At 55.2% G+C, this 13170-nt stretch overlaps 2 protein-coding genes across 2 annotated transcripts; both read right to left on the bottom strand.

Moving 5' to 3' along the window:
- Positions 1 to 4519: 4519 nt before the first annotated feature.
- Positions 4520 to 8105, bottom strand: COCSUDRAFT_44059 (hypothetical protein; the record flags this gene model as incomplete). The annotated part of the gene is made up of 6 exons (XM_005644583.1): positions 4520 to 4842; positions 5187 to 5355; positions 6059 to 6217; positions 6521 to 6610; positions 6847 to 6933; positions 7122 to 8105. The coding sequence occupies 6 exons, from the start codon at positions 8103 to 8105 to the stop codon at positions 4520 to 4522; spliced, it is 1812 nt and encodes a 603-aa protein (XP_005644640.1).
- A 1516-nt stretch (positions 8106 to 9621) lies between these two features.
- COCSUDRAFT_30743 (eukaryotic rRNA processing) lies at positions 9622 to 12970 on the bottom strand (the record flags this gene model as incomplete). Its single annotated transcript, XM_005644582.1, has 7 exons — positions 9622 to 10143; positions 10667 to 10829; positions 11157 to 11272; positions 11577 to 11678; positions 12096 to 12262; positions 12571 to 12669; positions 12827 to 12970. The coding sequence occupies 7 exons, from the start codon at positions 12968 to 12970 to the stop codon at positions 10035 to 10037; spliced, it is 900 nt and encodes a 299-aa protein (XP_005644639.1). The 3' UTR covers positions 9622 to 10034.
- Between the last annotated feature and the right edge of the window lie 200 nt (positions 12971 to 13170).

Here is a 13170-nt window from a genome sequence, read left to right as displayed (position 1 = left end):
CATGCATGCAAGGCCTCGTCTGATAAGTGCACCATCAGGCTTAGTGGTTGGTGGTTCACACCTTGCCCTCCAGGACGAGGTCATTGACAGAGTTGACGGTCGCCGGGTTGGTGCTGTGCGAGGCGATGTTGTGCGTGGGCGGCAGCTGCGGCATCGGGTGCTGGAAGGGCGCCGGGACGAGCGTCTGCGCCAGAGCCAACGCATTGCCGCTCGCATGCGCGTGCTGCATCAGTTGATTCTGCGTCTGCATGCACAGAAGCCTTAACGCTATGTCTCCTTGTCCATTTTCTTGAACTTCATTGGATTCTGCAGGTGTGCGCACAGAAAAGTTTGAAGGTGATTCTCCACTCGCATTCACATGCGTCCCAAACCTCTGCTTTATCGAGTCTTCATGCTTTGAGGCCTTGGCACCTTGAGGACTTGACCTTTGAGGCCTTGAGGCTTCAAGCTCTTGAGGATTCGAGGGCTGCAGCTTACTTTGTTGGGTTTTTAAACCTGTCCAACCAGGGCTGATCGGGGTGACAGACAGAGCCCGGCCATCAAGGGAATAATTAGTCACAGTAATCATGTACTTATAAGTGACACATAGAACGGAAGGAAATTGCTGTGGACATCACAGGCTCTGCTGCAACAGCGCTCTCGGGCGAAGGCAGTGCGATTGTTTGCAGTCGGGGCCATGGTTGCCTGGGCGCCAACGCGCCATGCATAACTGGCATGGCAGCGCGCATGCATGCTGAATGACAAACTCGCGCCTCAGCGTGCACAGCCCGACTGACAAGAAGCGCACCGCCTGCAACCGCTGTCAGGAGCTCCAGAACTCCCAGTCAATTAGACTGGCATGCTGGTGCCGGTGCTGTCAGAGGAGGCATGTTCAGAATGAACTTCCATAAGGGGACAATGCCATCTTATCAGCAGCGCAAGAAATTTATGATGGTCAAATCACACGCCAAACTGAACAATCGTCCTCTATTAAGAGACCTTCGCCGACCCGCTTGTTCTGGCCGGCCATGTTAGTCACCCGCTCATAGAGCCCGGGAGCCAGCGAGTTCCTGTAAAATTGAGAAGTGCTGAAAGCCCCTGAAAAGGTGATCCCGGCCTGCTTCCCTGCAGAGCTATAACCGCGAGCCGAGGCGCTCGATGCTTATAGTGGTCGGCCATGTGAGTCACCTGCTTGTACTGGTCGGCCATGTAGGCGTGCGCGCGCAGGACGCTGCCGCCGCCGCCCCCATGGCCGAGGCCAACTTTGAAGAGCTGCTCGCGCTGCGCCGCCGTCAGTGACATGCCCCGCTCGTCCGCCTGGCACGCCACATCACACCGCTGACATCAGCTATGACATCATCGTGCACTATGATTTTCTGTGGCTGCGGTCCGAGGCCAGTTATTCGGCAACATGACCAGCATCCCTTTTCCGCTCTCGATGAGATGCAATATAATCCTCAAGAAAGCCCATATTGAATATCACCCTCTCTCTTTCTGTCTGGTGATGTTCAGGTCCCTCTCTTTTCTGCTTTGTCTTGTCTTGGCATCTGTGGAGGTGGCTGCCGCCGCTGAAGGGACCGTTATCCGTCAAGACTCCTCTTTACAGATTGTTGAGAGGAGGCGCCAACACACCGAGACATTGGCAGTTTCCGGCACGGATGGCGGCACAGAGGGCGAGGGATTGTAGCCTGGCATGTCCCTGGACCAGTTCTCATCGTCCTCTGTGATGTTATCCTGCGTGCAGCAAACTCATGATCAGCGCTAGGAATTTGCAAGTCTGGTATCAAACACAAGGAGGACAGCATGCAGGCCTTGGGTAGCAAGTGATCACAAAGAGAGAGTCCATTCTGAAATGCCTGAAATATAACCACATTGAGACCTTTGAGAGCAAGCAGCCGCTGAGCAGTCCTCTGTTATGCCATGAATTTCAGTACTGTATTCTCCCTACTAGGATGCGGCTGCTGGCACATGGCATGTCATTGGTTAGCACTGGAGTGCTCCACTAATTCCTGGTCAATCGGCAAATATGTGCTCACCGCATGCGCTGGCATTCTCTGAGTGGCAGTCGACATGCTGGCCTCCAGACCCTAATACGCACAGGAAGCCATTCACTTCAAAAACTGTGAAGAAGGGGGGACCAAGACGAAGATGCAAGGGACGTGTGACTAATGCATTGCCAGCTGTAAGCAAGGACATGATCTAGCTGCAAGCTCCTCCATTGTATAGAATGGTCATTTTGTGAGGGTGCTATTGTGCAGCATGATGCTTTGAGCGCCTCTCAGAGAAGTGAGGCAGGATATGCACCTGGTTGGGGCGCTGCTGCCTTCTGCTGGCCACTGTGGGGGCATGCGCCGAGCCATTGGCTCTCTCCCTAAAGGGCGTCAATAGAGCAGACTCCGCAGCCTGCACAGGACTCACTCTACTGACTGAACCAAGGTATGGAATTCTGTGCAGTGCAAGACTGGTGCATGAAATGGCCTTGCACTATAGACAGGCACACTTGATGATGGTTGTTTAACGCCGTCATGTTGGATTTAAGGAGAGAAGGATGACAACACCTCCTGCTGTGGGGATCGCCTCTTCTCCCAAGGGCCTTCAGAGTGATTGCCCCCTCCATTAGTGTTGAAATAATCGCCATTGTCTCCGTTAAGTGCTGCGTGTCTTCGCCGCCGTGGGCTGACGGGCCTTTAAGGAAGTAAGAAAGAACTCAGTGTTGGCATGTGCTGTGTAGTACAGTCAGCCATACGCAAATGAGACAAGGGCATGGGAAGGATTCCATGTTTCAATGCGATCATTATGCTTCAAACAGCCCTTCTGTGTCACGTACACATAGCAAAATGACAACTTTTGTCCAGCGAAGAGGAAATTGGCAACGAGTGGAAAGGCACATGAAGCCATTTCAGAGAGCAGTCATTTACACACGGATGGCATGTGGAACTACTTAAGCTAAAACAGATTCTTCAGTACATGATTGACACCTGATCATCAAGATTCAGGTTTCTTCTTTGGGCATGCCTACCTCAAACTAGTTTTGCTGCGTTTGTTCCGTACGCGGCTATCCTTGGTGGACGTGGCGTAAGCATAAGTAAGTGCCACAGCTAACGTCCCTCCAAGCGCCAGGCCTCCAGCAAATACTAGCCATGCGGAGTTCCTACCACTAGTTGATGCCTCAGCAGGCATGGCCGCTAGGCACCTGGAAGCTCTTCGAACACGGTCACGAACATCTAACCATCAGTGCATGCATATATAGATTATCTTGTCCCGCTTGCACATCTGTTTGGCAATGAAATTCTTCAAACTTCGCATGGAATCAGGCAGCTGCTGCTCGGCGCATCTTGCGTGCACTGGGCAGTGCAGAATATCCCAATGCATGGCATGCACTTTCCTTGGACCTTTTCAAATTTGAGCATTGCAGCGTGACGCCACATTATCTGAGGGAGGTAGAGTGGCTCTCAAGGCCCCGGGCAGGAGTTGGCAGTACAGGCATATTCAGCCTTGCCCCGGCAGTGCATAGCAAGCTTAAGAGAGGCAAGCCTCAGGCTGGTTCAAAACAAGCTGAAGACACTACGGATCAACCGGGAAGGCCCTGGGTGAGATGGTTCTAGCAAGGTGCTTGCAATCCAATTGAAGGCCCGCGCTTCTACTGCTGTCTTTAATATGTAACGCCATTCCGTGTTGTAGCCGTTACCAAAAAGAATCTACACTGGGGAGAGATGTGGAACCAAGGCACCAAGGAGATAACGTGAGTATTGTGCTTTATTTTGGCCTTGTCAGCTCCAGACCCAATAAGCTTTGAAGATGAACTGCATCCCGGGTCTGGTGACACCGGCTGCTGACTTTGTCTGTCTTATAAAGGAATATAATCTCCTGTCCAGGTGAGAATTTACAGGGGCAATTGGTGTCCAATGAATACTGGCATGGGCTATGGAACGCAACCGCCAAGGGCTCTCTAGCACGGCTCGTGGTACCACTGAGCATATGTGATCTGCAGTTATTCTGCATCTTCATCTGTATACCCTCCTGCAACCCGGAGGATGACAGACGGCACAACTGGCGAGCCTGCAGGAAAAACAGGCCCTAACCCCCATCAGCAAGTTATGGTGCTCACTCTTGAGCAATTCAGGCCATCTTCCTGACCCTGCAGAGACAGCCTCAGTAAGAGAGTGATACATAGCTAGTCTCCCTTCTTGCATGCTGCAAATCTTCTGCTGGACCTGTTCGATACTTCCTTGAGATATAACCCACAGGACGTGTGGTTGATAGTGTTCAAGACACCTACAGCTAATGTTGAATGTGTGTCTTGCAACAGCTACTCACGCAGCCGTCACTCAAGACGTTTTGAAGGCAGCAGACCAGAAGCTACCAGGCCTCAGCTGTACGAAGTGCTATTTATTCTGCCTGTTTGGCATACCTGTCAGAACCCATTTGCAAAGACAGCCTTCTAGAGATCTCTATTCCTGTCGTGCTCGAACAGCAGACAAAAGGTATCAAGAAGGTAATTGCGTCAGGCAAGTGCATTACTGCCTCGCATGACGATGACTCATCCCTTGCCATTTCCAATCGTATCGCTGCCCTTTGTGTCGCTGCCAACGGGGTCACTGCCCCGTGTGTCAGACCCCTTGGTGTCAGACCCCACAGGGTCGCTGCCGCGGTAATCGGTGGTGCCGCTGGGGGGTCCCTGCGGTGGTGCGCTGCTGCCACCGCTGGGGGGACCCTGTGGGGATCCCTCACCGCCGCCGCTGCCACCGCTGGGGGGCGCACCTCCCCCTTGGGGCAGGGGGCCCTCGCCTGAGATCGGCGCGCTGCCCTCGGGCGGCGCTGCCGGCCCGCTCGGCTGGCTGGGGCCCGAGGGAGTTGATTCGCCTGCGCATTTGAATTATAAGTTAAAATCTCTGTTAGACTTCCATGCCGGTCTGGCCGTCCGGCGTTGCAACTGAGCTTCCATACTGACCTTGAACCCAGTTTAGATAGTTGATCAAGCATATTCATCAGCAGCAGGGTAAGACTAGTGCTGCAGCTCTGTGCATTGCCTAAAATTTGGGTGCAGTCACCAGCAAAGACATCAATCTGGCTGCGCATAAAGTTCCAGGAGATGTGTAGCATGCAATGGCAATGCGCTGCCGCCCAGATTCTCTCCAAAATGAAACACGGCTCACACAGGGACCTGAGAAGCACAGTAGACTGCATACGATGCAAAAAAGCCACACCTTGGATTGGAGTGGTGGGAGTGTAGCTGCCGTAAGACTGGCCGGGGTAATAAATCGGTGGCGGCGGCGGTGGCGGCGGCGGCGGTGGCGGCGGTGGTGGAGGGGGCGGCGGCGGTGGCGGAGGGGGGGGCGACGCTGCTGAAGAATATGAAGAATATGACTCCGCGCCCTGCATAGGTAAGAAGATGCCATTTTCAGTCTGAAATCTTATGCGCACTCCGCTGCTTGCAGCAATCGATGGAACATGCTGCATGGGGAGAACATGTCAACTCCTGTGCTGCCAGGTAAGTCTTGGGTCTAGCAAGGATTCTGTATGTACACTTCTAGGGACTGCATCTTTGAATTCTCCCCGTTCAGTAGCTAATTGCCTGACAAGACAGTAGTCAGGCTACATATGACTGTGTGACTGTGCCTCGCGCCAATGACCAAAACTGCCTGCATGAGACTCACAAAGGGCAAAGATGACGAACTTAGTCATTGAGTTTGAATTTAAAAGGGTGTTTACTGGGGTGGATGGTGTGGCAGGTCCACTGGGGCCCTCTCCTTGCTGGCCCCCCGGCGGCCCGCCAGCCTCTGCAGAACGAAAGCAACGTTTGAAACGTGTGTGCTGCAACCTTACGAGGCCTGAAAGGATTCATGCACAGCAGCACCGCACACATTGCATTGTGCACAAAGCAGAACGTGTCTGACTTGTCTTGGAGGCATGCACCCAATGTTGCCCAAGTATCACTGTGCATGATGCCAACTGTGATTAAAGAGCTCCAAGATCTGACCAATCCCAATGGCAGGGCATAATCTTGGGCAGGGGGCTGATAAGAAGGGGCGCCTGGGGTTGGCGAGGTGGTTGGAGGCACTGGCGAGGGTGGAAGCACGATGCTGGGGGTGCCCCCCGCGGGGGACACCGCCGCAGGCGGGGACTCCCCTTCTGGTGGCACTGCCGCTGGGGAACCGCCCGCAACGGGGGGCGCCGCGGCCGGAGGAGACGCCACTGTAGCTGGGGATCTCCCCACAAACACCGCCTCGGCTGGAGCCTGCAATGTGAAATGCTTCTGAGCATGCATTGCTGCTGACTAATCTTGCGGCCCAGTGGATGCAGGTGAATAGCAGAACACATGTTTTTCAGGGTGTTAGTGGCGTTTCATCTCCTAGCAAATTCATTACTTGCAGTCTCTGGTCCCCAAACATGGCCCGCAGGTACCCCAGTACCATCAGCTCCTTGGATGCTCAGTGCCAAATGTCTGCCACAGCCTGTGGTGGGGGATTGATATCTACCACTTTACAATAAATTCCTGGTTCCCCAGTATTCCCTGAAGAAAGTAGGGCTGAGGTGGCACCTGTGCTGGTGCTGTGACGAGTGCGGCAGGGGCTGGAACCAACGGGACGGCTGAAGCGGGTGCAATGGCAGGCGCTTCCACTGCCGGTGCCTGCAAATAGCAAACAGGTCGTCACTTTCATGGACTGTCTTTTTTTCAGGTTGTTATCATTCAGGCTTCAAGCAGGTGGTGTTCTCTATGGCATGGCTCCTTCCTAGCTTTATAACTGCCCAAGGGAGTCAGCAGGACATGGGCAGGGCAAGCAAGGGGAGCGCTCTATAGATTTAAGAATATTGAATATCAATACAGATGCTGTAATGCTGAGGGAACGCCACAGGGCTGCTCACCGGGGCTGGCACCGACTGGGACTGCACCACCTCATTTGGCGCCGGGGCTGCTGCCGGCGGGCTGGCGGCCGGCGGGGTTGCAGGGGCCTGCGCATGACACAGAACAGCGATGAGCTAGGAGCATTTGCGCCCATCTGGGGAACTGCAAAATCTTGATTCTTGCTGATGTCTGAGGTCATGCATGAAATTGATCCAAGCGTAAGTACGAAGTCTTGCAGGAGCTGAAGTTTCTGCAAATTGCAAGAACTCGATATAGAAGCAACAGGAATAGGCACCTGCACTCCGCCAGGCACAATGAGGCCGTCCCGCCGCGAAGCCGACGAGAACACCCGGGTCGATGGCGCCTGAGCCGCCAGGGCTGTCGGCGGCGCGGCCGCCGGCACCTGCGCCGGAGACGACACCCCCGCCACGGGAGCGACAACCGGGGGCGCGGCCGCAGGCACCACTGCCGGAGCGGTAGCCGGAAAAGCAGCCGCGGGCGCCGCCGCCGGCGCGAGCGACGCAGCCGCTACAGGAGCACCAGCCGGCGTCGACGTGGCAAAGGTGCGTGTTGATGGCGGGCCGAAAACGCGGTTGGGGTTCTCCGGCGCTGCAGCCGCCGGGGCCAACGCCGGTACGGCCGCCACGGCCGGCGCGGCCAGCCCTGGCCCGGGTGCGCTAGCGATTGGCACCGAGCGGCTGGACGGCGGGCCGAGCAGCCGGTTGCCCGGGCCTGGCGCAGCCACGGCCGCGGCGGGGGCGCCGGCCGGAGCCGGTGCGCCCCCGGGCGTTAATGCCGCGAGCGTAAAGGTGCGGGAAGCCGGCGGGCCGAGCACGCGTGGCGCAGCTCCCGGCACCGCGGTCGGCGCGGCAGCGGGCGGCGCAGCCGCCACCGACGCGGCGGCCACCGGTGCGCCGGCCGGCGCGACGTTGGCGAGCGTGCGGATGCGCAGTTGCGACCCGCTCACGACTCGCGTCCCCTGCGCGGCCGCCGGCGCCGGCGCGGGCGCGGTGGCGACGCCGTTGGCTGTGGTGGAGCTGGCGTAGGTCTGGGTGGATGTGATGGAAGCGGAGCCGCCGGCAGGGGCCTCCCCCGGGCTGGCCACGTTTTTGGTGCGCAGGCTCGGCCCGCTGAGCAGCCGCGTCTGCAGGAAGGATGCTGCAAGTTGGGCGGTAGCGCTCAGCTCTGGCGCAGCTGACAGCTGCGCTGGAGCTATCGCCTCTGCTGGTGGCTCGTGCATTTGCGGCTGCGAGCTTGGGGCCGGGTTTGGCGCATGCATTGGTCCATAGTAGCCCTGGCAACAAGAAGCCGAAGGCTTAGAACGCCATGGACAGGGGTACCTCATGAGAGCATAAAGAAGATATGGTGGTGAAGTACAACGTTGAGCAGTGACACGGGCAAGCTGAGAACAGGGCTGACACAATACATGCATTTATGTCCGGAATGGTGCGCAAGCAGATTAGCACGGATGAGACAGGCTACTGGGAGTTGAAAGGTGAGCGGCCCTCACTTGTCTGGCTTCAGTGCTGAATAGTTGTAGCAATATCAGTGAGACCGCCAGCCACGGTCTGGAGGTCTGCCACCTCATGCGCCCAGCTCCTTTGCTGCCAGATATCTTTGCGTGGCTTCGCTGCAAAGTCCTGGTCTTGGCAAAGGCTGCAATGCCCCCAACCACCTATACCACAAAAAGCACTGTTCAAGGAACCACACAGCACATGCAATGGTGATTTTTTTGACTAATTTCTGTACTGGTAGGTTGACAGGAGCTTCCTGGCAGCTCGTCTGACGATAATTGTCCTTCTAGACAGTCTGTGAGCCACAATGGCTTTCCCAGTTGCACACTTCCAGGCAACAGACAGACAGCGTCGCATTGCTGACACCAGTACAATGATTAAAAGACATAAAATGAAGGAATTGGGCGTATTTGTCATTGGCGAAAGGCGCTAGCCAGCATTTCGTCGTACATCACTGCTGCGACAACGGCATCGTCCAGACTGCGGGAGCCTTAAGTCGCAGAGAGCGTGTCTTTTAGGACGATTAATTGTCAACTATAGGACTTACCTAGCAATCGAAGATAGTCTCACTTCAATGCTCCTTCAACGCGCCGTCACCCACCCTACATGGCCCAACGCACAGTCATAGTCTTGATATGGTTCCCAGAAGAGGTCTGCGTACGAAAGAACGTCTGGAATGCTTGCTGTGCATTCAACAAAGACTTATAAGTTCTGTCATGAGACGATGGACTGAAGCATGATAGCTTTGCTTGCTCCGTCTAGCTCCGCCTCCAAGCGCATGTGACGCAGGACTCGAGAACGCTGGGACAACCAGCGGACGCTCACCTGTTTCACCTGGGAACTCCTTCTGATCATTTTAGCTGGGCAACGGCTTCGGTTTCTGTGTGAATTAAGATGCCTTAAAGTCTCAAATGCTCCCTGGCTCTGTGTCAGCTATGCGATCCACGACCTGAGCAAAACGCTGGCTGCTATTCGGAGCTGCGTTGGACCTTGACGATGTCCCTCTTAGCTACAAACAGTGATAATTGAACGCTTGAAGCAACAGACGTCTTGGCATTCAGGTATTTGTGATATCGGAATGTTGCCGTTGCCCTTCATGTCGTTCCGGAATGACTCGTTGGGTGGGCGGTGGTTCGTCACTAGGGTTGGACTAGGGTTTGACACCCAGGATTTGAAATTTGAGACGAATGAGTGGCTGATTACATTGGCCAGTGGCAATCCTGTCGTTAGGTGAGTGCAAATACTTCATCTGTCGTTTGATTGTGCTGTAAGAGGTGTTCTCAACTCCCAGATCATCAATTACAGGCCATGGTGTAAACATTATTCTACTGCCGGTGCATAGTCCGCGGTGCATCGGCCGACTATGTGAGTTACTAAAGTCACTGCACAGTGCAGCTTACAAAACCACTGTCACAGGTTGGCAATGGGACTCCAGCAATTGGGGCTGCCCATTTGCAGAATGACTAACTGCAGGTCTGGGCTTGAGGGCAGACTACACTCCAGACTTTCTGCCACGTGCACAACTTGTGGAAAAGGGTCACATAATCATTCCTTCGAACAGTGGTCCCCCTAAACCTGCTCTGTAAAGCGAGGGCGGTATGCACAGCTAACTACACTTCACAACACCTTCTTTGCAAGCACAAAGCACGCTTCACCATTCCTGCAACACTACTAATCCCCTTCCTCTCAAATGATCAACGACCCCTGTTCCCAGCCTGTCGCCGCGCCTTGCCTGGCCGGTTCCCCCCAGCATTTTTCTTAACGCCCCCCTGTCTGACACCCCCGTCCCCCCTGCCGCCCCCCCTGCCGCCCCCCCTGCCACCACCCCTGCCACCTCCCCTGCCTCTGCCGCCGCCCCTCCCCCTGCCGCCGCCACCCCTGGACACAGCACACATGAATCTTCGTTTCAGCTGTCTCAAGAGACCAGAAGACCAGAGACCAGAAGATGTGGTTCAACTTATTACACGAGGATTGCATCCCGTGGGAGGTGGGCAGTGAAAAATGGCGCACACTGGCTGCTGCCAAAGCAAATGTGTGGGGAAGAGAGGCACTGGTAAAGCGCCTATGCCTTCGATGCTTTTGCAATCCCTCTTCAGTGTCTAGTGCCTTTTCTTTAGCAGGCGTCCTAGGGTCCAGCAGCTTTGATGAAGTTCAGAGCCCCTGAAAGAGGAGACAAAGGTCCAATCCTGCATTCTGGCCCATTGTCCCATTCACATACAAGTTATAATCCTCCTATCTCCTGGCGCTCGCTCTGCCTTGATGTCTGCATACCTCTTTCTCTTGTCCCTGTGAGAGGGAGGAAAAGGGTGCAAAAAGGGGCGCGCACCGGCCGCGGCCCACGCCGTCGTCAAAGTTCCCCTGACGGAAACCGCCCATGTCGGCGGCGCTGCTGGCGTCGTTCTGTTTGCCCAGCCGCTTGCGGCCGCCGAACCCAAACTTGGTGTCCTTTGCCTCCCGCTTCTTGCTCACCTTGCGCTCGCCTGCATGGACTCGCACAATTCAACAGCTGCTTATAGAGGTCAAGGGGCCCAATGAACGGGCCCACCCTAATGCGCCTTGAGAGGGCTGACACAGATGAAGGATGAGGTCTACTGCCCACTGGCAACAGCCAGCGAGGTGAAATCTGTGGCAACTTTTAAGCGTGAATTAGTCATGCGATGCAGATTCGTCAGAGTCAGAACGTCCTGGTGCTCGCCGCCAAAGATCCCCGACACAGCAATACCTCACTGCCAGATTCAGGATCTTCTTGCAACATGCACCAGAATGTGCTGTTGCGTGCGGATTGTTGATAGAAAGTGCCCAGAGCGGCTGCCCACCTGGGCGGATGCGCTGCCCGGGGCTCATCGGCGTCTTGCCGCCCGGCCCGCGCGCCAGCTCCTTCTCCATGTCAAGCTCCCCGGCAAAGCCATCGCGCGCGCGTTGCTTGCGCAGCCTGCGCACAGTATTTTGCTGTAAAATATATTACACGGAAAATGCGAAACAGAAGCAGAAAAAAAGCAAGAAGATCATGGCAACTGTGGCGATGGAGGTCAGCTTGTATCTTTCATGCCAACCAGGCTGACAATGAGGGTCGACAACTAGACTAGCCTGACTTTTACGCATGCATTGCATGTCAACAGCGAGGCAGCCGTGCCTCCACGCTTGGCGCTGTATTGCATGTGTTGCATTCTGTCTTGGCTTGGATTTAAGAGATACAGCTATATGCTCCTCTAAAAGGAGGTAAGGATGGGGCTGACCTGGAGATGGATGAGATGCTGGCCTTCTTGGTCTGCGCCTTCTCCTTGATCCGCTCCGCCTGCACCTGCTTCGAGTACTTCTTCGCCTCCCGCTGCTTCCGCCTGCAAACAACCGAGCATGTCAGCCACTGCATAGGCTTCATTTCTCAGGCACTTTCATGGCAGTGCTGCAAGCGGTTGGAGTCCATGTAAACATTTCGCTGTGGCAGGCGCCACTTGAAAGACATGACGGGGTGCACCACCCCTCTATGCCCAACTGTGCTCGTCCCTTTGTTTGCATGGCCTGGTAGTCCACTGTACTTCAGAATGTGACAAACACGAAGGATGTAACGTGTAACGATCTGCGCTTGCGAAGAACCCGAAGCTACTGACAAAAGCCCAGTCTCCAGAGTGCAGGTGTCTGACTCAAGGCCGTCATTCAGGCTGCCATTTTGGGCCTCGGCCTGCAGAGTCTCAGCTGCACAGCTGTACAACAAACATTCACTGGGTGGCTGCCGAAAGTTGAGGTGCGGGATGCACCTATCTTGGGCGCCCTCAATCTCGCCCTGCTCATGCATGAGCTGCGCCTTGACGCGGGCCATGTGCTCGTCGCTCTTCACCATCTCCGCGTAGTAGTCCGGCGGCCGCAGCCACTTCGTGCCAGCTGCCTCCAGCTTCCCCACGGCTCCCCGCGCCGCTGCCAGCGCCTGGCGCAGAAAATGACTCAGGTCAGCGAATTTAGCAGCTATCAATCATGGACCCAAAGGGCACCAGCTGCTGAGGCTCATTTACCGCCGATCTGCCACAATACTCCCTTACTGTTTGCGCTTATCTGAGACTGGCATGGGTTTACACCAGCCTGGTTGCCTCTGCCAGTCTCAAGCGCCGGTATCGGCTCTGAAGAGCACAAAAAGTAGAGGCGCACTCAGGCAGGACAGCGGTACAAGTAGATAAGTTCCTTTCACGATAACGATGTCTTAATGACAGGTGATCAGGGGCTATGATGAAGCAGGACCTGATTGTAGAAGGCCAGCTCCCTTGCCAGGTCATCATCCACATCCTCCACTTGTGTGGAATCCTCCCCAGTGATCACAAGCGACTCGTCCCAGGCTGCCTGTATGCAAACAGAGGGCACAAAAGCCTGTCAGAAGCTTGTGGCGTCGATTTTCTTGCTTCTGTGCACTTCTGCAGCAGTCATTGGAACCATAAGAAGAAAATTCTTTGACGTTGCATTTGACTGCATAATAAACAGAGGCGGAGGGATATGGCACCTCTGACGGCCAGCAGATGTCTTCCAGCTTTTCGTGCATGCCCTCCGCATTGTAGATGGGCGGCCGGGCGCCAGCGTCAGAGGACCGTGCTACTCGCTGCTCTGCGCTGTTTCCCTCCTCGTCCTCGTCTCCGTCCTTTTCCATTCCTTCTGCTCCCATGGCCAAAGCTGCCTCCTGTGCAGCAGGAAGAACAGGGGTGCTTGATACATACACGAATAAGGTGAAAACTAGATGATACCTTTTAAAGCTACTCTAGAAAGATCGTTCCTGTGGCATAGAACTTAAATTGTACCAGCAGCTAGTTGTTTTACTATTATTTGTGCTGCATGAGAACGTGCAAGGCA

The sequence above is a fragment of the Coccomyxa subellipsoidea genome (genome assembly GCF_000258705.1).
Source record: "Coccomyxa subellipsoidea C-169, whole genome shotgun sequence".
NCBI lineage: Eukaryota > Viridiplantae > Chlorophyta > Trebouxiophyceae > Coccomyxaceae > Coccomyxa > Coccomyxa subellipsoidea.
The sequence above is the reverse complement of the archived record's forward strand: the minus strand, read 5'-3'. Positions and strand labels throughout refer to the sequence as shown.